Here is a 25,168-nt window from a genome sequence, read left to right on the forward strand (position 1 = left end):
TATCATGTTAACATGAAACTAACCAGAACATTGTGGTGTTGTTGTTTTTTTAATGGGTAGAAGTGATTATATAAGTTCAGAATGCCCACCCCACGTCCTCTGTAGATAATAAAGTCCACTGGGTTATTTTTCTCAATTTAAATACATTTTAGTATGCCAAACCTATTGACCTTTTCCTTGGGGGGTGGGGGTGTGTGATCTTTATGTTTTATCTATTTTTTTCCTCTAATTAGCTCTTTTGTCAGTTTAGCAGAGGAGCTGGGAGGAGGGAGAGGGCGAGAATTAAGTGAATGGATGGAGAAACAGAAATGGAGGGAAATTCTGATAGAGAGCTTGTCTAGGTATGGTGGAGGAGAAAGTTTATTGTAGATGAAAGGAAGACAGTTCTAAAGGCAAGGACACCTGGGAACCCAGAGGACTTGACCTTGACTGAGCTGGGCCATACACAGAGAGGGGAAAAGAGGAGGGGAGAGGTGGCAGAATGAGGTACAGGGGCCCTAAGGGCAAAGGAACAAAAGGTTTGGGTAAAAGAAACAAAATGGTTGGATTATATAGGGAAAAGCCTCAGGGGGAAAGGCAGCCCAGCCCCTGGGCTGGTGAGTTTACAGTAGAGGGCTGCATGTGCCAGCCATACCCTGTAACAGGTAGGGACTGAGGGATGATGGGAGAGGACCAGGAGGCCAGGTCCACTTTGATAGGTTAAATAGTCATCTCAGCCATTGTCTCAGGGTTTGAGGCTTAACATACCCCACTAGACCTCCCCGCTATGATTTGTTTTCTGTTTTTTGAAGCCAGAGTCCCACTTAACTAGATAAAGGTGAATTCCAAAGACTGAGAGCAAAGTGAGAAGGGCGGTCTCAATGTGCTTGTGCATGGGGGTGGCCAGCAGTGCGACAGGACAAGAGTGGATTCATCTTTGGCTCCTCCATGCTAGACGATTCGCGCTCCACTTGAGGCAGTAGTACATTTAGATGGATTAGGCGGTTGCTGGTGGCTGCCAGCAATCACTACTTGGATCCAGTCGTGCCAGACTCCGAAGATCTCTCTCCATCATCTCTCACGGGTTTGAGGACTACCCTTAACTAGGCTGCATAATACACTTGTGGGGTTTTGAAAAATAGAACCTTTCCCCACTTTTCCTCTGAGAGTCGGCTGTGGCGGGGATTGGTGTGGACTTCGTAAAGGCTCCCAGGAGAGTCGGTTGCTCACCTGGCATGGAGTCCATTACTTCACCCCCACCCTGGTTTAGTAGGCCAGGGAGTCCTGCTTCTGACTGTGTTAAAACAATTGCCAGCGTCCTTGTCATGTGAATTCATGCCAGCTTTACGGAGACTGGTTCAAAGAGGCCTGCGTTTGCACCTAGCCCTCCTGCTTCCCGAGACGACCGTCAGAGGGCGCTGCGGCTCCGCGAGTCGCTTCCGGGACGGAGAGGGCGGGGCAGGGCGGGGCGGGGCGGAAACCGGAACCTGGCGGCGGGTTCCGCCCTCGCGCTGGGGAGGAGTCCCGGAGCCGAGCTGGAGTCGAAGCGCCTTTCACACCCTCCTCGCCCTCCCCACCGACATCATGCTCCAGTTCCTGGTGAGTGGGGCCTCGGAGGATCGGGCCCCGCGGACGCCTCGTCCTCCCGGGGTCCCGGGTCGGCGGTGCACAGCTCTGGAGTCGGGGTTCGAGCCTGTCGTCGCCCCTCGGGTTTGCTCGCGCAGTTTTCCTCTGGCCTCCTCTTAAGCCCTTGGGTCTTTGCCTGGGTTTATATTGCAGTCACTCAAATTCCAAAAACTTTGGGGTGTCAGTGATATTACTGCGTTTTCAGAAACCACTTACTGTGAGCTCTTTGCGTAATCCTCGTAAGTTTGGCCCTTAGTGACTTGGCTCCTGTCCTCTCCCCGCGACCCCCAGTAGACCCGGTGTATTATGCTCGGCTTCTTTGAGGCCCTAGAGTGCCTTTCACATGCCTTTCACGAGGTCGGAGCGAGCGATCCACAGTGCCCTCCCTCTTCAGACCTTTACAGTTTGCCCGCTTTGAGGAGTGTGAGTCAGACTGCCATACAAGAAACTCTTGTATAAACCTCCCCCTCCCCTCAACGTTTCAAGTCTCCTTTTTGAGTTAACACGTTTTCTGGCAGAAAGCTAAATTATTTCTAAAATTGCCTGTTGAAGATTCTAGGGAAACTTGCCAGTCAAATTTTCAGATGAAAGTTTTCAAACACTTTAGATGAAAGTGTTTCATCCTCTAATTCTAATAAAGCAGATACCTTCTTTCAGATGGCCAGTGGCTACCTGGTGCTCCGAGAATGAGTTGCTTTTTAATCCCGTTAGCCTAAACAGGATTGTTGACATAAACTGCCCTACAAAGACTCAGTTGCCTCTGGGGGTTTCTCTAGTGTCCTAACTAGGCCTTAGTTTAGGAGATAGGAATAATTAGCAGTAATTTACTTGTTAGGAATCACTTTTAAAAGCAGCATCAACCAGCTAGTGTAAGGTGATATGATTGGCCCTTCCACTGCCTTTGTTGCTCATTGATAAGTAGGGAGAACATTAATTCAATATTACTCTTAACTTTTTAAGCGCTTTGCTGACTAAGTCTATTTGGTGCGGGACTCAACTGCTTTGTACTTACATGGGTTTTGATTGGAAAATTCAAATTTTTCAACATTTAAGGAGAGATGCTGAAGCTAACCATTAGATTCGTAGCTCAGATGTAACTGATGTTCTTTCTCTTGCTCTGGGTCTGTCTCCTCTTCACTGCTTTTATTGAGGAAAACCGATACAGATGTACAGAAGTGGAGTCAACTTTTCTCTTGTGAAACTTGGCCAAACACTTTTAACTTCTGCAAATCTTGCTTTTTTACATTAGCCATTTCAACTGTTCTCTAACGTTTAAGAGTTTAGACTCTAGAATCACACTTCAATTTGTACCCTATCCTTAATCTCAAGGGGTGTGTGTTGGATGTGTGTGTGGGGAGGGTGTTGGCAGATTATTTAAATTTTCTATGCTTCAGTTTGTACCCTCTGAGGTTTCAGAAGGAGCCAAATCATTAAACACTTAAAACATTAGCACTTCATAATGGTTGAGATACTGCTCTTTCTGTTTTGTAAGGTTTCAGAAGCGATAGGAGAGGGTTGGCTGTGATGCAGTGAGTCCAAGCTCTTCACTTTGATGATGCCGGGCAGCTGAATACTTTGTAACCTCTAAGATGTTGCCTAAGTAGTTGTCTAGAGGGCTCTTGAAAACTTTTGTAATTGATTGTGTTGCTTGCTGTTTCCCTCCGATGAAAATGCATCCCCAGTCTCCCTGTTTGCACACTGCCTTCCACAGCTCGCTCCTAGCTTGGCTGAAGTTCTTTTAAGGAGCTCTTAGGTGGGAATTGGACTATGAGCACTGCCGTGAGCGTCACAGCACCTGAATACTGCTACAGTTTCTGTTCCTCTTACCCTTGGGGCCCCAAAGCAGGTGCCAACTTAAATCACCTCCTCCTAACTCATCCCCTTTCAGCTTCTGGGGCCTGTGTACTGTGCTGTCATGTGATAACTCAGAATTGTGGAGTGAGGGTGACTGGCCACTGCTCTTGCAGAGGGGACCGTATCTGGGTGTAGCAGCTGGGAGGCTCCCTCCTTGTCTCTAATCTTGTCACTGGCTGCTTGCTTCTGCTCTTAGTTCCTGTGAATTGCTCAAGTCCTGAGCTTGGCTGTGCGCCTTAACCTTACCCTTAGGGAATAGGCTCCTTCTTAGGCCAGCACCTTTCACAGCAGCTTCCAGAACAACCTTGAGTCTCCTGTGCTTCCCGATCCCTAGTAACGACTGTCAGTGTCTCTCCTTTCCTTTCTCTCAGCCTCTGCTCGTCTGGTTGAACTGCCACATTTAACTCTCACATTTGAAGTGTTGACATAATCTTTGATCTCTTTCTTTTAATTCATTTTATTCATTAAAACTTTTACTGTTGATATTACATGCCTGACACGTGTATTCACTTGTTTATCTAATCTTTTCTTAAAATCATGTAATACAGTAGGTGCATCTTCACAGCAAAGATTCCTTCTTACACTGCATCCGTTTGTCTATTGATTACTGTGAACACCTCTCCTGTGGGGGCAAGCAAGTGTTGAGGTCCGAGGACAGCTTCCAGCAGTTGTTCTTCTGCTTCCCCAATACCGGTTCTGGGGATTGAACTCAGGTTGCCAGGCTTGGTGGCAAGGGTGGCTCCCTGCTGAGCCGTTTTCCTGAGACCTGCTGTGTAGTCTTGAGTAGGATCTTTAATTACTCTGTGCCTCAGTTTCCCCAGCATAAACCTGGGCAGTATTAGTGGTTATTCTGTGTATGCGTGTTTGTGAGGATCAAGAGTTAATGAAAGGTTAGAATATTACCTTTCATGTAGGCCATCCGGTCTCCATGGCTGACTCACAAAAGCTTGCTCTGTTCAGGGTGAGTTATTTCCTCTGTGCTGTGGAACGCGGGCTGTGAACTAGCAGGGTCTCCAGTCTGGCTGACTTGCTGCTGCTTCTCCTTGCTACTAAAGGGTTTAGTTTGGGGATATAAAGGGACTTAGTCAATACGCAATGACTGACTTCATTTGCAGTCAACCCCGAGTATTGCTGGGCCCATCTGCGTATTTAACTAGCCGCGGATGGAAAACATTAGAAGATAGTCGCTTATGTATACGGCATGTGTACAGTCTTTCCTTGCCGGTCCTGAACAGTGCAGTGAGATAGACTGCCTCACGCCTTTCATTGCAATAGGTATTGTGAGTGATCAAGAGGGTTAGAGTGTGTTGGATGATATGGGTGGGTCCCTGTGTATGACCTGCTTGAATAGCTACAGATGTTGGGGTTGAGGGTGTCCTAGGATGGATCCCCTCATTAATTGTAGGTCTTCCTTTTTTCACTTCATTACTACTGTTGTTTATAAGATAGTGGAATATTTGCTCCATCTTCTTTTAGAGCAGGCAAACCAGTACACACCTTTCCCAGAAAATTTTCACGTTCTCCTGTTGACTATTGGCACATTAAGGAGTTACTGATAGTTCTTGTTTTTTTCTTCTTCTTTTATTCTCTAAGCAGTATTACTGAATATAAAACATAGCATGCTTTTCTAGGAAGCATTGAAGGGCTTTAGTACTAGCAAGGATTTGCTTTAATGCACAGAATGTAGGTGGGTCTTTTTTTTTTTTAAACTACTTGAAGTAGCTATTAAACTATTGATGATAGTCTTCACACTGAGTTTAAAAACAGAAATGGTAGTGTGTGTACGTTCCTCCTTGGAAGGCCTTCTGATTTCTTCTTTTGAATCTGAATTTAAGAATACTGTTACTGAGGGTGGAGAGATGCTTTAGCTGTTGAGAGCCCTGGTCTCTTCCAAAGGACCTGGGTTCGATTTGCTGTACACTGATGAAGGCTCACAGCATCTGTAACTCCAACCCTAGGGGATCTGATGTTCTCTTTTGGCCTCTGTTCACACTGCATGGGGGCTGAGCTCTCGTCCTCTGGGAAGAGCAGCCTGAGCTCTGAGTGGCTGAGCCATCTCTCCAGCCCCCCCACCCTTTTTTTTTTTAAGATTCTTAAACTTTTATCAGTAACTTGGGCTTGGGTGTGTTATTTTTGAAAATATAGTTTGATGAGTCACATTCGGACTTGTCAGCCACTTTGGGGTTTTGCCAGAAGCCATCCCAGATAAACATTGTGGTTTTGTTTGCTGGTCTCCAGACACAACTTTCTGAAAGGGAAGGGCCTGAGCAGATGACAGATTCGTCTGTTTTGGAGTAGGTGCTGTGCTTTTTAACAGAGCCTTTTAGTGTTAATGGATAAACCATTGTTGATCGATCTGTTTGTGTGTTAAAAAAAAAAAAAAAGGTACCCTTAGAATAGTTTAGATTTCTCACGTACAGACTCTTCCATTTACTGTACTGATTCTCCTTTGCTCCTCTGGAATTTCCATTCTTTCTAAAGAAGTCCAGTTTGGAAGCCCCGAAGTTGTCTTTGGTTTCTTCTATTTCACCCCAGGTAGTTGAGATTACTTTACCAAATTTTGATGATATTTTTTGTTTTTGTTTGTTTTTTTTTTGGCATTGAGACAAAAGTTCATCCATTTCATGTATGTAATTCAGTGACTTTAGTGTGCTCAGAGATTGTGTACTGTCTCTCCAACCTGGACAGTCAGCAGTTGATTTTGTATCACCGTGGAATTTCTGTTTTGTGTAGTTTTTTAGTAGAAGCATACAGAGTGTGGTCTTTTCTGACTGCCCTTGACCACACTGTCAAGACTCCTCTATAGACGGCATGGAGCAGTGAGCGCTTCCTTTCTCCTTATGACGCGTACATGTTAATCAACTCTCCACTTGTTTCCGCTCTTGGTTGTTAGGAGTGGCTAAGCCAGGAATATTGATGTAGGCGTCTTTGTGGGGGTTTATGTCCCACCTTTTGGTGCATACCCACACTGGAGCTGTCACATCCTATAACTGTGTGCAGCTCCTTAAGAAGTGGCTAGGTGGTTTCCCAGAGTGGCCATGCATTATACACCAGTGGTGTATAAAGACCTCCATCCCATGTCTTGCTAACATTTGTTGTTCATTTTGTTTTGTTTTGCTGCTTTTGAGTAAAGCCATCTTAGTGGGTGTGCCATGGTTCCTCATGGTTTTGATTTGTGTTTCCTCAGTGACTAACTGATGTCCAATGTCTCGTAGGCTTGTTGTTTGTGTGTCTTTGGAGAAATTCACTCACAGCTTTTGCCCAGTTTTTAAATTGAATTATGTTTCTTTGTCATTTAATTGTGGAAGACCTTTATTCTGGATAAAAAATACCATCAGGTTGTGATTTGCAAATAATTCTATTTTGTGGTTTATCCTTTCTCTTTGAGGGCATTATCAGAAGGGCAAACATGTTTACGTTTTTATTTATTTCGTGTGTGTGTGTGTGTGTGTGTGTGTGTGTATACACATGACTATACAGGACTACTTGGCAGATGTGGAGGTTTAGATTCACTTTTCTTGTCTTTTCCTACCTGTTGACCATCTCCTGAAGCATGCATGTTTCCCTGACCTCCTGGGTTCTCCATCACTTTTCTGAATGATGGACACTTTTCGCGTTCTGCTCGGCATCATATTTAAAATGTCTCGTTGTAGATCTGGTACTATTTTGAAACTGGAATGGGGTGCCATTTATAGAGGCCATGGGTTTTGTTTTGCTTTGTGTTCTAAAATAACTGTTCCCTTTTCTGCTCCAATGCTTGGTGACATTGCCAAAATAGAGCCACTGTAGATAGCCTGTGTTTATTTTGAGACACACATAGTAAGAGTTAGGAATTCTGTGTCTGAGCTGGACATTTCAGTGTTAGACTATTTTAGAGATGAGGAAGTTCTGCACAGCTGGAGCAGGTGAGTGGCCCACCTGAAGGCGCAGTCTCCAGACCTTAGTGTTACTACTGCTTCTCACGGTTCCTCATCCCAGTTAGGATTAGCATCACCAAGGATGGTTTCCTCTCGTTTTAAATTTTGTCTCTAATTTAATTATCTTTCTGGATTTCAAAAAGTTGAGGTTTGAATCTACTAGAGTGGAAAAGATGTAATTCTGATTCTTATTGCTACCTTTGCAATGACTTTTAAAAAGCATCAGAAAATGATTAGTGTCTAGAAACTAGGTAGCTTCTTTTATGTTTCTTGATAATAACCAACCAATTTAAAATTAACTTTGGATTTAAAGGTTAAGTATAAGACAAAACCAGTTGTATTTCTTGTTTTTCTTTTCCTTCTTTCTTTCTTTTCTTTTTTTTTGTTTCCCCCTTTAGGGTTTATTTTTACTATTTTTAATGGTGGTGGTGGTAGAGGAGGTGGTGGTGGGCAGTATGTTCACTGGCGTGTGAATGCCGGCAGAGGGTAGAATAAAGTGTTGGTTCCAGAGCTGGAGTCAGTGTGAGCTGAATGAGGTGGGTGATGGGAACTGAACTCTGGCCCTCTGGTCCTCCGCAGTGTTCTTCACTGCTGAGCCATCTCTGCAGCACCCCATCTGGATCTTTCCCTCACCTTCATCTAGTTGGACGCTCAGGGAGGCACCTCATGTGTGATTGATGGGACAGTTAGTGCTGTTCTTTGATTTCTGTCTTAACTTCTCTGTTGAGACTGAGTAGAACCAACACCGTTTAAACAAAATAATGGGGGAAGAGAGTAGATGTCAATTTGAATTATTAAGTTAGAAATTAGCCCACAGTTGCAAGCTTTGAAGTAAAAAGTCTCTAGGGGAAATCAGAATTATCGTTAAAATGCATAGCTGTGGAACACTGGCCCATTTGTGTATATGGAATATTCTACATTTTTAGGAGAATACTCACCCAGTGGGATAAACATTTACAGTTCTCTAAAAATTGTTCCTGTCCCTTTTGGTGTTGAGTGGGAGCCACAGACCTTAAGTGTCCTGCCTTTAGTCCCCACCCTTGGTGTGGGATTCATCAGAGTTTCCTGTTCTCTGCCCTCATGGATCTGAGTTTCTGAGTAACTCAGGTTGTCTGCTGCTGCCTTTTTGAATAACCCTGGGCAAATCACAATAGTTCTTTTGAAATAAGAAGAAACTAAACTCTGAAAGCCCCTTTATTTTCTATACTTTTTTGATTCAAATGGGTTTTTGTTGTTGTTGTTGTCGTTTTGAGACCAAGTCTTGTGTGGGGGTGGGACTTTTGCTGTGTAGCTGGGACTCTCTCTGTTTGCCAGGATGGCCTCTCCCTGCCAAGGATCCTCCTGCCTCTGTATCCTGAATGCTGATGACAAATGTGAGCTGCCATGCCCAGCTCCAGTGGGTGTTTGCAAGTGAATACTTTTTAATCAGCTGTGTACAGGAGTAACAACAGCACCAACAACAAAGAGTAACAAAGTAATAGTAACAAACTCAGAACACTGGCTTCCAGACCTCCATTCAGGACTTTATGGGGGCTTTCAAGGGACGGGGAAACTTGCTCCAAGCCACCATTTATTCTGTTCTAATGTTGGTGCATGGCATATGTGTGCGGGATTGTTTCATAGAAGGAAGATGTGACTTCTGTGTTGTGTGCACTCCTGCACTGAGAACCTGAGCATTCACCTGCCATGCACTTCTTCAGAAGACGTAGCCTGCGTGTCTCTGACTTGGCTGCAGGCTCGTGATGGGTTTTGTCTGCAGTATAACTCTCTCGTTCTGTTCTTTCAGCTTGGATTTACTTTGGGCAACGTGGTTGGAATGTACCTGGCTCAGAACTATGACGTAAGTGGCCACATTCACGTCTTTCTTTCTTGGCTTCCTGTAACCATTTCATAGTGATTTTTTTCTCTCTCAAGGTGAAGCTTGCCCTACTAGCATAAATGAGGTCTGTAAATGTGACTCCTTAATTTTATAGAAGCTTTTCTGTTGTTTGAAGCCAGATGAGGAGCCTCGAATGTGCTTCAGGGAGACGCAGGATTGTGTTTTCTTCTGTCTGGAGGGACAGGGACTTCATTGCTTTATTATCTGTTGCTTATAAATACACTTCCTTTAGCTGGCACTTGAAGGGCTGAGTGTGTGTCTAAGGGAGAGCTGGGCCTGGCTTTCAGAGCGGGAATATAAATCTAACACTGATAGCTTATGTATGTAGGTATGAGCCCAGGAAATACCACTGAGTAAGTCTCCAGAGGAAACCAAAGCCTTGGCAAAGCCTTTTGTCCTTAAAAGAATAGAGGTGAAAGATACTGGTTAGTCTTTCTAGTCTTTTTACCTATAGCTAGATTATAATGTTCCTTTTTTTTTTTTTAAAGATGCCAAACCTGGCTAAAAAACTTGAAGAGATTAAAAAGGACCTGGAAGCCAAGAAGAAGCCCCCTAGTTCCTGATGCCTGCCTGGCACTGCATTCTGGACCCACCAATTTCATCCCGGGGGGCCTGCCTCCTTCTTAGCCACATCCAAAGCTGTGTTCCTCTTTGGTCTCAGACCCTGCGTGTTGCTTCAGATCTGGCACGGGCCAGAAGCTTCATGTTGGCAGCATCTCCCCTCCTCCCATATCTTCTGTCCAGCTGTTTCTGAGTCCTAAGACTGGAACTATGGTGCTAGGTTAGCAAACACAACCATAACTAGTACTCACTCACCTGTGACTCGGGAGTCCTACCACCTGTTGTCAAGAAACGAATGGATTCAGATAGCTGCTGTGGATTTACTGTCTAGGAGTGATAATAGGAGCTTGCTAGACAAACTAAATTTTGTTAAGGTAATTAAAATCAGTATCCAGTTTCTGGTGAATTTATCCATTTATTATATATTCTTATCAAGGAGCTCCATGATTGATAATTTAAACAATAAATCATTTTCTGGTCATTAAAGAAGAAACTATTTTATGAATTCTATAAAAAAAAATTGGGAAAATTTAAAACATGCAAAGTAACTGTTGTCTGAGTACAATTCAGTCTATTTAGTCTGTGTTTTTCCTTAATGATATATTTGAACTGAGTCTGCTGTCAAAAGAACAATTCTTTATGTTTTCACTTAACAGGATGGGCAGATAAGTGAGAAGCTGTTGATCGAATGCTACTGTTTGTTATTTTTTTTTTTTTTACTTTAAAATTTGTACTAACTGTATAACTTTACAGTGATCCATCTAAGAGAAGTGTGGTCCAAATATGTGATAAAATGTGTCTCTTGGGGAAGATTCTGCATCTCCCCACAATTGAAGCGTCTTTCCCTGAGTCAGGACGGATCATCAAACGTCATCATCTTTATTTTTTAAAAGACACTCTCACAGTGTTACCCAGGGTGGTCTTGAGCTCCTGGGCTCAAGCAATCCTTCTGCCTTAGCTTCCTGGTGCTGGAACTACAGGTGTGCACCATGGTGTCCAGCCTATCCGTAATGTTTTTACTTAAAAAATATTTTTAAAGTTAACTATTCTCACAGGAGATGACAGGAAAGTGATATCACATGAAGGTTCTTTTTAGCCTCTGTCTTGTTCCCAGGTACAATTCCTCAGGCAATCCCTGGTGTCAAGTTTGTGTGTGCCTTTGAGAAAGAGTGTCTAATCACACATGTGGTTTTGTTTTTGTTTTTTTGTTACACACGCCCACACACACACACACACACATATACACGCATACATGTTTATATGTGTTTGTATGTGTGTGTATATATGATTTTTGTCTCTTCCTTTCATTTTTGTTTTTACACAGTGTCATAAAGCCCATGATAACCTTGAACCTCTGATCCTCCTGCCTCTGCCTCTCAGGTGAAGGGATCATAAGTGTCTGTCACCCTCGAGGATACTCAAAATGCCGAATAGAGGCTTTATTAGCAAGCTGTTTGCAAAAAAGAACCATCATGACAGCATGACATCACCATGCCCAGCTGTTCTTTTTAAAGCTTTTTTTTTTTTCTTTTTCTTTTCTTTCATTTGCTTGCTTTTTGAGACAGGGCCTCACTATGTAGCCCTGGCTGGCCCAGAACTCACTATGTAGACCAGGCTGGCTTCATACAGAGAACCACCTGCCCTTTGCTTCCTGAGTACTGGGATTCAAGGTGACTCCATCATGCTTGGCTGGCTTTTTTATTCTCCATGGAGAACCTCTCCTGTCAGTACGTTAACCTTACCCCTTTGTTAACTATGTACGATTCCATTGAATGGGTGTCTCATAACTGAATGTGCTACTGATGAGTGTTAGGTTGTTCTTTTGATGGTGTGGTGCTAGCACCTCTGTCCCTATCCCAGAGGAGAGCTGTAAGATAACAACTCTCACAGTCTAGTTTGCTAAGACATGGTGTCTTGTTTCAGAGGGCTGGTTGGGCAGCTTCACTGACAATGCCTTTTTAAAGCATTAGCAGCAGACCACAGGTTGCAAGGATTAGGTAGAGACACCTGTTTTCAGAAAGTGACAATGATCTCATATGGGAGTCAGAACCTGGTGCTGCTACTTAGGGATACAGTCTGTCCATGTAAAGGTCATCTCTTCATGCGAGACAGAGGTTGGCTTCTCCCTAGCAGTGGTGAGTGGGCAAGTGGTGTGTTCTTCTGAGACTCTTTGGAACACCTACCTCATGAGGGTTTCCTGGGAAACAGTGAGATGATGTTGCATGCTCTGTTAGACTGCTTTGCAAACTGTCCAACAAATAGTAGATACCAGTTGGGAAAGGCTGTCTGCCACACTTCTTTCATATTTCTGCAGTCACTTTGGAACCAATGCGTGAATCATGTACAGCGTGGTAGTATAGTCTGTGGTTAGTCTCGGATATTAATGAAAATACAGTCTGCGGTATCTATTGTCCTCATGCCACCTGGCTCACAAGACTTGATCATGGATGACTAGGTCATTAGCAGAATGAACGACAGCCTCAAAGAAGAAAGATGTGTCTGTCACCCTCGAGGACACTCAGAATGCCGAATAGAGGCTTTATTAGCAAGCTGTTTGCAAAGAACCATCATGACAGCATTGTATGTGTGGCTGCCTTGGAGATGATGGGCTTTATGCAATAAAGATTTATCTGTATTAACTTTATGTATGTGTCTGCATGTGCGTATGTTTGTGTGAGTGCAGGTACCCTGCGGAGACAAGAGGGTCAGGTCCCATGGAGCTGGAGTTACAGATGGCTGTAGCTACCTGATGGTGCCGCTGGCATCTGAACTCTGGTCCTCTGGATGAGCAGCAAATGCTGTTAACCACTGAGCCCTCTCTTCAGTCCCAAGGTCAGTTTACATTATATTATGCAGTCAAGCTCTTGGTTACTGAGGGCTTCCCTCAGAAGTGATCCCGACCTGTACTGATAGAATTGTTTCTCTACGGGGAGCCTTCTTAATTTTGGCTCCATTGTAGAAATGGGCACACGGTTAATACAGGATAGTTACAAGTTTGCTATTTAGGTACATTCTCTGGGTTTTTTTTTTCCCTCTGTATTTATTTTCTGATCCAGGGCACAGACCATTGCCCATGCTAGGAGACCACTTTCTCTCCTACAGACAGTCACAATTCCCCAGCCCTGGCTTTCGTTCCGTAGCAGCGAAAGGTAGCTCAGTTCTTGGGCAAGACATTTGCCATTGACACACATGTTGGAAGAGTCTGAAACTGGAAGTTGTGGGGGACAGGGGCTGGAAATTGTTCATGTGAGTGGGGTTGCGTTTGTGATCATGGGAAGACCCATCACCAAAACATAACTTTCCTTCCTCATCTTAAAAATACTTGAAAATCCTGGGGATATAATTTAAGAAAACTTTGCCCTGGGTGGCCATAAGAGGGGAGTCACTTAAAATACTCCAGCAGCTTCCATGACACGTGAAACAGAAAACCTTAGGATTGTTCGACGCACCCACCCCGCCAACCTCTACCAGACAGGGTTTCTCTGTGTAGTCCTTGGCTGTTCTGCTCCAGGCCAGCCTCGAGATTTGCCTGCCTCTGCCTCCCAAATGCTGAAATTAAAGGTATGTACCACCATTGGCTGGCATGACTGTTGAGAATGTAATAACTACATTAAGCTTGAAAGATATATCTTTTTTAAAAAATGATTCTTGCTCTTTCTCCGCCATCTTCTCCCATTTCTCTCTCCCCACCTTTGCTCTATCTCCTGAATAAACCCGCTCCCGCTTGGAAAAAAAAAATGATTCTTTTTTTAAAAAAATTATTTTAATGTGCACTGGTGTTTTGCTTGCGTATCTGTGTGAGGGTGTCAGATACCCTGGAACTGGAGTTAAGGACAGTTATAAGTTGCTGTGTGGTGGCTGGGAATTGAACTAGGGTCCTCTGGAAGAGCAGCCAGTACTCTTAACATCAGAGCTATCTCTCGAGCCCTGAAAGACATATCCTTAAACTGTAAACCTAGGGAAAAACCACCTAACATTTAATATTCTCAAAGGGTGACATTTTGTGAGTCATTACTATGACATCTCCAGAGTTGGTGTTTTACGGAGTTAAACAGGTATCTACTTCTGGTGTAAAGGAGAAGTCCTGATTCTTTTTTTCTGACTTCTTCAGTTTTCATTCCCACAGAGAGAAGTAAGATGCATGATTTCCCTGTCATCTGTCCTTCTGGTCATGGTGCACACGTCCACATGTGTAATGTTTTCATTTCCACCGAGCAGTTCACACCCTGGATACCACGCTGGTGTTTGTTGTCTGTTGAGGTCTCCCACATTATAAATGTTACTTTAACTTTCCTTATGAAAGAACACTCTACTGTACTGTAGCAAATCAAGCCTTTCTTAAGCTCCCAGTCTAGGGTTTGCCTCTGACACATATGAATGAGTTCTTTTTTTCCTATCTTAGGGCATTGCCTTATGGAAAGGAACTTAGTAGTGAAGGGAAAATATTTTAAGACCTCGCTTGTTCTTTATAGGGAGTTTGTGGTACTTAGAATTTCAGGAGTTCAATATATTCTTTTCCAAAGTCTAGTTGTAGCATATTCAGCCAAATAAGGAGGACATAATGGTTGGTGGTTTTATAAGGCACAGTGGAAGCAAAAAGAACTGAGGGGGGTTTTATAGAAAGAGCCCAGGGTGGAGCACTGCCTGAATCATTGCCACAGTGGCCGGGCAGTGGGAAAGGTGTGGTGAGCTGTGTCGTGTCTCATGTGCAAATGCACAGGACTGGGACAGAAAGTGATGTGTCAGTGCAGTGTTCACTCAGCAAGGACAGCCCCATGAGAACGTAGAGGGGTTCACTCCCTTTGTGTCCGAGTGGTTCAAGTGTCTTGCAGTACTGAGAGTGATTCTAATGTCCAGCAGTGCTTTTGCCAACAGCAGAGTCTACGAGTGAAACCCACTGTATCCACAAGGGATTGGTTCCAGCTCTCCTAACTATAGCAAGAGCCAGGATGCTCAAGTCCGTTAGGTACAGTGGTGTGCATCTGCTTATAGCCGGCATACACCCTCTGTGGAAGGAAAGTAGACATTTTTAAAAACCGAGACGTAGGATGTAGGACATCACTTATGCAGGAGATCCTGTGCGTGCTTACTGTTGCTGTGTACGCTCCTTTCTGCTGCTGCGATGAAACACTCTGATCAGAAGTGACTTGAGGAACTTACAGGTTCTTCAGCTTACAGGTTACAGTCCATCATCAAGGGAAGCCAGGGCTCTGTGAAGGAACCTAGAGGCAGAAACTGAAGCAAAGCCCAAGGAGGAATGCTGCTTACTGGCTTGCTTCCTCTGGCTTGCTCAGCTACCTTACAGCCTAGGTCCACATGCCTAGGGATAGCACAGCCTACAAAGGGTTGGGGCCTTTCATGTCAATTAGCAATTAAGATACCGCATAGATATGCCCATGGGCCAATCTAATGGGTACAGTTCTTCAGCTGAGGTTCCCTCTTTCCAGATGTCTCAAGTTGACAACTGAAGGTAATTTGGATACAGGTACCTTAACGAGATTTCAAAGGCAGCTTTGAGCAAATTTGATATGTAACTTACAAGAATAAGATGTAGCCATACTTAGTGTCCTCAGCTCCGTTTCATCAGCTGGAGGATGAGCTGGTGTAAGACGATTGTGTTTTCACAAATTCTGTGTGATCCTAGAAAGTGGAACTCAAATCCTGTCAAGAAAAGGCCTAGAATTGAACAGCTAGAGGTTAACCCCTTCCACTCCATCCTCGAGGCAGGCAGTCATGTCATGTTCGGCCTGAGTCTGGGTTAGGTAAGAAGGTGATTTTCTTGAGCACAGCCAGGTCAGACAGTGATGGTTGGAAGGTGTGGCCATTGGAGACCCAGGCAGCAGCTGCCACGGGATGTAACATGGCTTTCCCTGGGAAAGACTCATCTCGCTGAAGGTGATTGGAAATTAATTCCGAGTACTCTTCCTTGAGTCAAACGTTCTTTCTCTACCCCCTCTACTCCCTAAATCATGTTACCTATGCTTGTCTTACCATCTAAGGCAGGGTCGTAGAGTTCTGTTATGGTTCAGAAATGTGATAAGCCATCCCAACAATAGGAGAAACACCCTGACTCGAAACATTTTAAAGCAAATGGCAGAGAGAGATCATTGCTTTCAAGCCAGCTGTATTGTTGGCATCATGCATGGACTTGTAGAGTGTTCACTGTTGTGATTGGCCAGATACTGGCTGTGCTAATTAGTGAGGCAGAAGTAGTCATATTCCTGGTTAAACCTGGTTGATCACATTCTGTGGAGCATGGGAGCGTTCACTGGCATACAAGGAACTTTACAACTCAGACTCCTGGTAAGCCAAAGATTTGACTTAACAGATAAACTGTCACAAGAAGACTATATGCCTGGTATAAAACCTATATACATAGTAGTCATGGAAACAGTTACAACAATGGAGTAACTGCAGGGAACTCCTTTTCTAAGATACATTTAGCTGACAGTGAAATTAGAAGCGCAGGATGGCAGCAAACATGACAGAGATCTGCATCTAGCCACCCATTTTTTTTCTGATGGGGAAAATGACATGGTCCTCAGGAGGAAGGAGGAAGCCTCACTTTGCAGTAGTCATCAGAGACATTTATTGAGCACTTAGAATTTAATACATTGTAAAGAACCCAAGGCACATCTTCCCCTCAAAGGGCTCGCAGATGCATAGGAAAGACTGGCAAGACCTTTGGGTACCACTTAGAACTTTGTGTTCTCAGAAACAAGCTAGTTATTAAATGGAGAAGTAAGTGTAATATCAGTAATACTGTGGTCTCAATAGTAGTTTTGGTCTTCCTAATAAGACAGGTATGAACCCTTTTCCTCCTTCACCACACTCACAAGGCAATTAAATCTCCTGTTAATGACAGTACATAGAGAAGCTGATCTCAGGATGGTTTGTTTGTTTGTTTCCATCTCTTTCCTTTGGCAGAATCAGGTCAGCCTCTTTCTGAAGAATATTATTTCTTTTCAGGAATTTGGTGCTGAGGTATGGGGACCACTGAAGAGAGACTTAAGGCAAATAAGACTAACAGAAGTACAGATTGCCACAGGAGGACCTCCTAAGCCTTAGGATCCAAGGCTACCTTTTCTAGAGCTAGGATAGGAATGCTTGAAAACATGGTAAGGCTTTCTCCCAGAAGAGTGGCCACAGTCTCGCGGTCTGCACAGGCAGAGAGCTCTGGCTATTTCTGATTCCTAGGAAGGTATGACAGGTAACACAAAACCTAGTGAGGCCAGTCAGTTTGTGAGGCTTCCCCTCAGAGCACTAAGGCTTGCGATGTTTCTGGTCTTCCAAAAGAGTTGAGGAGCTGGACACAGGAAGAGAGAGAGAGCGGCTGAAGGCTTTCTTGAGAGCTGGTGGTAAGGAAAGCAGGCAGGCTGGGAGGGAGACACAGCCAACACGCCTGCTGGCAGGTGGAGGAATCTGGTGGCAGGAATATCCTCCGTATGGGTCTGAGGTGTGTGCTCCTGGTGGGTTTCTTTGTCCATGGCTCCGCTCTGGCTGTGCTAGGTCACTGTCCACTTGTGTTAAGTCTGATCAGTGATGTTGCTGACCTTAGCCCAGGCTGGGAAAGTGTCCAAGTGGAAGAGGCTAACTCCCCAAGTATTGATGGCCACCATCACTATCACCAGGCCAATGACATTGACTCCTAGGCCGGCTTTCACCTGCAGGACACAAGCCAGAAAACCCTGGTCATTCTGAGTCAGTGCATCCAGACCATCTCAAGGCAGGTGAGCCCTTTCTAGGCCTGGCCTTAGCCTTGTCCCCATGCAGTTCTGAATCTGCCCAGTGGCTGCCCAGACTGCTCTCTTCTACCTGATCAAGTTGTAACCATGGGGGAAGGACTGGAAAGGCAGGGAGGTAATGGGGGAATGGGAAAAACTGATTTTGCTTCTTGCCTGCAGCTCTTTCATCATAAAGTAGATGACGTAGGAGGTCTGTGAGCTACCTGGGAAACCAGTTCTGAGGAATGTTGTCATTCGTGCAACGAAATCCCCGGGGAAATACATTAAACATAAGGAGATCTTCTGACAAGGAACATAATGTTTTCTAGGTGCTCATGTACATTAAGAACGTAAACCATCTCTTCTACGGAATAGCTAAGGGATACAGAGTATCTTGGGTTTACTTAGGGACGTAGCTGTCACCGTTCATGGACCTCAGGAGAGCCACACGGGGGGAAGAAGGAGGCAGGAGACTGAGGAAAAACTCAGTGTGAGCAGCCTAAGGGTTGTGCAGTAAGAGGGGAAGAAGAAAGGCCATGGCCTCCCGCCCTGAAGTTGGCCCAGTGACGAGCAGTTCTGATGGTGGGAAAGGTTGGCTCCAACTGCTGGTTTGTGTGGCTGCTGAGGAAAATAGTTTCACCTCAGCAAGGGTGATTGAACCCCGTTTCAGACCATTGGGCCTCAGTGGTTCGTATTAGTTTAATTTCTCGTAGACCTGCGGTCAGCTTTGAGGATTAGGTTGAGCCCTGATTATAGGCTGAGTGGTGGAAAGAGGGTGTGTCCAACACTAAGAGGCAGCCACAGAACATCTCTGTGGAGCCATCTCCTGCAAGCCAGCTGGAAACCAGAGTCTGGAGTGCAGGCATGTTAGTTTGTGTCCTTGCTTCAGGGCTCCCTTGCTTGGGTGAGAACTGAACAGAAGGATCCTGTTCTCACAGCCCTTGGGTTCATCCAGTTCCTTACACCTTATTGTATATGAATAAATCAGTTCTTGTCCAGGGAAGATTTGTGCAAGCTCATGCCTTCTGGAACCAGGCCACAGCTTGTGCCCTGGGTAGCTTTATCCCTGTGCCTGCTTTCTTCCTGATGAGAGTTAGGGAGAGCCTGTTGCTATTCCTGGAGCTTCCAGGCCAACCAAGAACCTTTTTACCAGAGTCATTCTTTCCACACACCAGAGAGTGTGCCGAGAGCCTGCTATGGAATAAGAGACTCCAGGAAAAGCCCACACAGAGAACCATCCCTATCCCCATGGAATAAGGGCTGGCAGAGGGCACCTATAGCTCACCATGTCTTTGATCTGGCAGTGCCCGTAGCTGAAGACGATGGCATTGGGGGGGTTGCCCACAGGTAGCATCACAGCAAAGGAGATAGACATGGTAACCGGGACCAGGGTGTAGAGTGGGTTTATGTGCAGCGTTTCGGACTAGAAGAGAGAATTCACAGTGACATTAACTTTAAGAATGGGTGGGCTTTTCCTGTGCGTGAATGTGATGGCTTAGTGTTGGACACCACGTTCTGGGGATAGTTGGTCCCCTGCCCTCTGGGGCACACAGTGCTTTTGGCAATCCACAAGATCTGAAACTCTGAGGCAATTCCAAGGATGGATGTTTGAGGTCTGAGGATGAGGGGGCATCATAGTGAAGTGGCTCTTGAAGTTTTAATTCTTTAGCTGAGAAATCCCTTCTTAAATAAAAATCTCATGAATAAGTGGCTCTAATTGAAGCAAGAATCCCTCCTCACCCTTGGGGTGTAGATCTGAGGGACTCGCCCAGCCCTGGAAGACAATTTAATTGCTCTCTTTGGGATTTGAACCCATGGCTTTCAATATTGCTGTGTTTTAAGATAAGGTCTTGAAGGGCATGGTGGCCCATTTTTTAAATTCCTGTACTCTTCCCAGTACTGGGAAGCAGAGGCAGGTGTATCTCTGAGTTCAAGTCCAAGCTGGTATACCTAGAGAATTCCAGGGTAGCCAGGGCTACATGGAGAAACCTTGTCTTGAAAAGCCAAAGCCAAAGCCAAAACAAACAAACAAACAAACAAACAAACAAGTCTCGAATGCTCACATGCAAGGTGACAGAAGAAGCAGATAGGGACAACTGAGCTGAGCGTTGAGAGTAGCCATGCGAGCTGCCATTCCAGGGAGCCCAAAGGATTCTATTGTAGGAGATCAGTAAGGGCCTTCATGCCCTATGTTTCCAGGGGCAGCATCAAGTGCATTACTCTGGGGGCTTTGCCTGGCTAAGACCTGGCTGTTGTTCCTCACTTATTTTGCTCATTACAGACTGGTCTGAGACCATGGAATCAGGCTGGTGATTGGAGGTGGTGGCTGTTGTCTATTTGTTTTCCTGAGATGGCATCATTATGCAGCCCAGGCTACCCACAAATAAATGATTTCTGCTTTCTCTTTTTGAAAAGTATTTCTAAACTCTTGACATAACTTTATTTTACTAATTCCCATTTGGGGAAAATTTACTGTTTTAACTACAAGCAGAACACCAGCCACTGGACCAAGCCTGGGGTACTGCCTGGCCATCTGCCAGTCTGATCCACTCACCAGGGTACATAGGATAGGCAGGAAGATGGTGATGGTGGCTGGATTGCTGACAAACTCCGTGACAATGGACACCAGGACACACGCCAGCAGGGTGATAGCCCATGGTGGGAGGCTGCTCAGGGACAGCATCTGGTGTCCAATCCATGTTGAGAGGCCAGAGCTCTGTGGGAGGAGGCGGTACAGTGAGAAGACAGGAGTCAAAGCAGGTTCTAGAGGGCACTCGTGGGCTGAGGGGCCAGGAATGCTGGCTGGGAGGGCCACCAGGCCTCAGCTGCCCTATCTGGCCTGACCAGGGCCCATGCAGAGTTTATGATTAGATCAGTTTGTAGCACAGAAATGTCTCAAGATTGTATAACATTCTGTCTTTGGCTATCCTGCTCATGGGACATTAGAACCACTCACCTTGGCCACATGATCCTTCCTAGGGCAGCACCGGAGGTCTTTATCCCCTTTGAACTTGATTGTGACTCTCATCCCCCTCCCAATCTGACAGCCTCATGCTCTGCGGCCCCACCACAGTGGTGAGGGCTAGCCCTCCTCTCCTAACTTAGTTTAGTGTTTAGTGTCTCTCCCACGACATCGGATTTCTGTACAAATACATCTTAGGTCACATATGCACTTTCATCTTTGTCTTCTCTGTGGCTGGCATGCTCAGACTCTTCATAGAGTATCCTAGAGACTCAAAGGGAAAAAAGAAACCGAGAGTGTGCGGAAAGCAAGGTAGGGCGGTTCACGGTTCGTCAACGTTTCACAGTTCAAGCTTAAAGACCACTGCATGGCGGGGCAGCAAGCAAGCTCCCTTTGTTAAAGACATCAAGAGCTCATGGACTTCCAGGGATTCTCACCACATCATGGCAAGCTCTCAGACAAGTGATGACCAGAGAAGCCTTCAGAATTCTCTCTGCTCTACCTGGGGCACGTGGAGAACTCTGGGAGAGGCACACTCAGTATGTGGAGATGGCATTGGTTAATAATTGATATAGCTCTTTGCAGCCCCCAGCAGCTGTCACTGTTCCTTCTTCTAACTCATTATTACACCATGAGACTGGCACAAAGGCAGGTCAGGAAGGATGAGTTAGAAACGGTTCATTTTAGGAAACAATGGAGATTTATTTATGATGTTATCCAAAGGGTATTTATCACTAGAATAAAATAATCTAATGATAGTTACTTTTCCAACAGAAATCTTCTATACTAAAATTTAAAATAAATTGATAAATGATGGTGCCAAGTTAGACAAAGCATAACAAATGAAGACTTATTTTACTTCTTAAAATATTTGGTGTGATAGGATTTTCCTTTCGAGTGTCAAAACTCGGAAGTAGCTTCTGACTCAGTAGAAATGACACAGATTTCACCTGACTTGCTCTAGTATTAAAACTAGCTGACTCAGGGCTGTAGAGATGGCTCAGTGGTTAAGAGCACTGGCTGCTCTTCCAGAGGTCCTGAGTTCAATTCCTAGCAACCACGCGGTAGCTTACAATCATCTTGTAATGGGATCTGATGCCCTCTTCTGGTGCGTCTGAAGACAGCTACGGTACATAAAATAAGAAAATAAATCTTAAAAAAAAAAAAGCCAAAAACTAGCCAAGTCAAAAGGTTTCATAGAGACAGAGCTGAACTGTGGTGTCAAAAAAAAAAGAAAGAAAAAGAAAAGAAAAAAAAAGAAAAAAAAGAAAAAAGTAGGTCTTGTCAGGGTAGGCTCAGGCCAAACTTATAACTGAAATTCAATAGAAATCAATATAAAACTCTGAACACAGAGTTAGAAATGTTGACAGATAGATGCTATATGAGACAGAGGTTTAATAGTGGCCACCAAGACACAGCATAAGAGTCATAAGTGATTGTAGTTTCAGTGTTAATGCTGACATGCGTGCCAAGGAAACCTCATAAAAACTTGGTGGATGCTGACATCAGAGACACAGGAGGGTGACCTAATATAACTCACCCAGTGGACTGACCACCCCTGGACCATATTTAAATACAGCCGAGGAAAGCTGTAGTGAGGCCAAGGAGTGTAACCTCTGAGAATGGCTAAAGGAGCTCCGGAGTTTTAGCTGGAAAAAAATTTCAATAATGCCTATTTAAGACTTTAATAATTATTACCTAGAATTCCCGAGAACAAAGCCAGAACCAACAGTGATGACGGATGGAGAATAAACAAAACTTGTCTGGAAATGAGTAACGATACTTTGTGTGGGGAGTGCCCCATCAGTAGGGGTGTGCAAGGATAAATATCCTGGAGGGAACAGTCAGTGGGGAGGAGAAGGGCCTCAGTGTCCCCTGAGGTTCCTTCCCCATATAGGAGTCTGGTTGGTTGCCCATGGTGACACAGGAATTCGCAATCAAAAGCATACTAGGTTGGTGTTGGAGAGAAGGCTCAACTGTTAAGAGCACTTGTTCTGGCAGAGGACCTGGGTCCAGTTCCCAACACCCACATGGTAGATCACAACCACCCTTAACTCCAACTTCAGGGGATCTAATGCCTTCTAAACTCTACAGGTACCAGGTACACAAATATACACGCAGGCAAAACATTCATACACATATGTTTTAAAATTTTAAACAAACCAGGGTTGGGACAGTTTAGTGCATGTGAGCAAAATGGAGGGAAAAGCATCCTGAACCTTAGTCTGATTCATTCACAGGATTCTTCACAGAGGGCCGATGGCAGAGGCCCCTCTATCATTTCCCACAAGCCTCACTGAAAAGATTCCAGGCTGAGCCATCCCATCCAGCGGGTCAAGCAACCCTTTATCAACTTCAGCTGAGATTCTCTGAGAGGTTCAGTCTAGGCATGCAGCGGGACAGAGGGACAACCTACTGAGTTGTCATTTGGGGTCTCAATGAGCCCTTACAACCTACCTCCTGTCAGTACCATGAGACCCTCCCTCCCCCTAGAAAGGAGATGACTATAAATCCCTAAATTCCTTTTGCTTGTGACAGTGTGGGCCCTGCAAAGGAGGTATCAGTGCCTGTGTGCTGTGACCAGTGACACCAACTGAGATGGACAGAGAGGAAAAGAACATCCGTCCTGCTGTGTGGCCTTGGTGATCATTAGGCTCTCCCTCGGTAACTTCTATTCTTCCCTTCAGGGTTGTGATGGACTCCTTTAGGAAGCTTCTGGACCAATCATTGACCAAGAAGAGAACCAAATAGTTACCTTGCTGCCAGAAGCCAGGGCGTAGCCTCCTCCCACCAGGATGACAATCTCCCAGGGCATAGTTTTCTGGAAGTCCTTCCACGTGATGATGGGCTCTATCCCCTTGGAGGTGTCCTGGCCTGTTCTCCCTGCATCACAGAGAGAAAGAAATGGTGTCAGAGAAGCCCCTAGAGCAGAGGTTCTCAACCTTCCTCATGCTGTGACCCCTTGAAGCAGTTCCTCATGTTGTGCTGACCCCCAACCATAAAATTATATTTCTTACTGCTTCATAACTGTAATTTCACTACTGTTATGAGTCATAATGCAAATATCTGATATGTAGATGGTCTTAGGCAAGCCTTGTGAAAGGATCATTTGCCCCCAAGAGGGTTGAGATCATTTGACCCCAAAAAAGGGTCAAGACCCACAGTTGAGCACCACTGTCCCTAGAGGTATGATTTGTAAGGAAGGGTCTAGCTAACAGGTAAATCGCAGGGCTTGGGAGCTAGCTCTATTTGGGTTGGAGTCTGAAGGGCCTTGGAAAGTGTCTTTTGAAAATTCCGACTTGAGAGTCTTTGACTAAAGCCACTCCGCCCAACTTTGTCCCTTGACATCAGCTCCTCTGCCATGAGCCCTCTATGAAGAAAAGAATCCTGTGAAAGAATCAGACTGAGAGTCAGGATGCCCCCAACTCCATCTTGTTTACAAGCACAAAGTGTTCACGGGTCTCACCGGCACTCTTTTTCCCAAAGCAGGGCTTCTTCGCTGGAATGAGGAAGAGCAGGAAGCCGAGGAATACAGAGACTGTGGCGTCAGTGCGGTAGCCTTTCCTAACAAAGAGATACACATGGCAGAAGGAAGAGAAGTGGGAATCCTCGAGAATGACACTGTCTCAGGACAGGTTGTAGGGACACAGCACCTCTACACACGACACAGTCCAGCAGTGACAGCAACTTTTGCCAGTTGTTGGCCTATGCTCTGGCAGACTCGTGGACAGGATTACTGTCTGGGGACAGCCTCCCTAAGGGAGTCTTAGTGTAAAATTGCCAGGTAGTTCTTGAGTTTTGGGATTGTTCAGAGTTGTTTAGATAATAACAGAACATGGCTTTCTCTCCTGAGAGGACCACACACGCCACCATTGGTGCTGGGGGAGCTTATGAATCCACAGTGGGAACCTGAGAACCTATGTGTACCTCGCCTGGTGACTTCTTCTTCCACAGGCCTCAGACCCCAAGGCCACAGTCCCATTATAGCTGGTACTTTATAGTTGTTATTCCTTCATGCTCTTAGCATCCTAGGAACTAGGTGAGGCTCCCAGTGCTTATGTAAGATGACTAAGGTCGCATGGCTGGTAAATGGCAGCCCCTGGTTCCAACCCCAGACAGAGACTACCAACACTACGCTTTCTGCTGGCCCCATCCATGCTGCCGCTTCCCTAGAAAGAATGGATTTTTCAGGACAAAACGCTCCCTAGGTTTGTGTAACCCATGGTTACAGTTTGAGGAGTGAGCGAGGGTGGGCTTCAGGAGGAGACTCTAACACTTACTTTTCAAAGAAAGAATCCCAGCCAGGGACAAAGCCAGGCTCCCTGGTAAACCACAGCACCGTCATCAGGATGAAGAAAAATGCAGTCACCATTTCAGGGTAGCTGTCAAAAGTAGCAGAAAGACCCACTCAGGAGCTGAGAACTTACAGCGTTTCACATGGCTTCTGGAAGCTCCTATCAGACCACCAGTGACATAAAACTCAGTCGTCCCTTAAGCACTAGAATGGCTGGCAGTGAATTAGGAAAGAACTCAAAGGAATGTTAGAGACAGAATCCTGGAAAAATGTAGGTGGGGTGGAGAAATCACAGCAGCAGCATGAATAAAACGGCTTAATCTTAGCCTCTCCAGAGAGTGCCGGGCAGTGAGCACCCTCAGAATCTACCTG

The 25,168-nt window shown here is 45.2% G+C and overlaps 2 protein-coding genes across 2 annotated transcripts in view; one reads left to right on the top strand and one right to left on the bottom strand.

Annotated features, from left to right (window-relative positions):
* The first annotated feature begins 1,475 nt into the window (after positions 1-1,475).
* Stmp1 (short transmembrane mitochondrial protein 1) lies at positions 1,476-12,460 on the top strand. The gene is made up of 3 exons (XM_028768453.1): positions 1,476-1,578; positions 9,163-9,216; positions 9,744-12,460. Exons 1-3 carry the CDS (start codon positions 1,564-1,566, stop codon positions 9,816-9,818), a joined length of 144 nt encoding a protein of 47 aa, XP_028624286.1. The 5' UTR covers positions 1,476-1,563; the 3' UTR covers positions 9,819-12,460.
* A 3,921-nt stretch (positions 12,461-16,381) lies between these two features.
* Positions 16,382-25,168, bottom strand: part of Slc13a4 (solute carrier family 13 member 4) — a 42,023-nt gene continuing 33,236 nt past the window's right edge. Inside the window, 6 exon segments of the mRNA XM_028768416.1 lie at positions 16,382-17,480; positions 18,826-18,963; positions 20,095-20,256; positions 23,258-23,385; positions 23,969-24,066; positions 24,783-24,884. Coding sequence (XP_028624249.1) covers positions 17,343-17,480; positions 18,826-18,963; positions 20,095-20,256; positions 23,258-23,385; positions 23,969-24,066; positions 24,783-24,884 — 766 coding nt within the window. The 3' untranslated portion in view covers positions 16,382-17,342.

Source organism: Grammomys surdaster, unplaced genomic scaffold (genome assembly GCF_004785775.1).
Source record: "Grammomys surdaster isolate TR1022 unplaced genomic scaffold, NIH_TR_1.0 186, whole genome shotgun sequence".
Classification (NCBI taxonomy): domain Eukaryota; kingdom Metazoa; phylum Chordata; class Mammalia; order Rodentia; family Muridae; genus Grammomys; species Grammomys surdaster.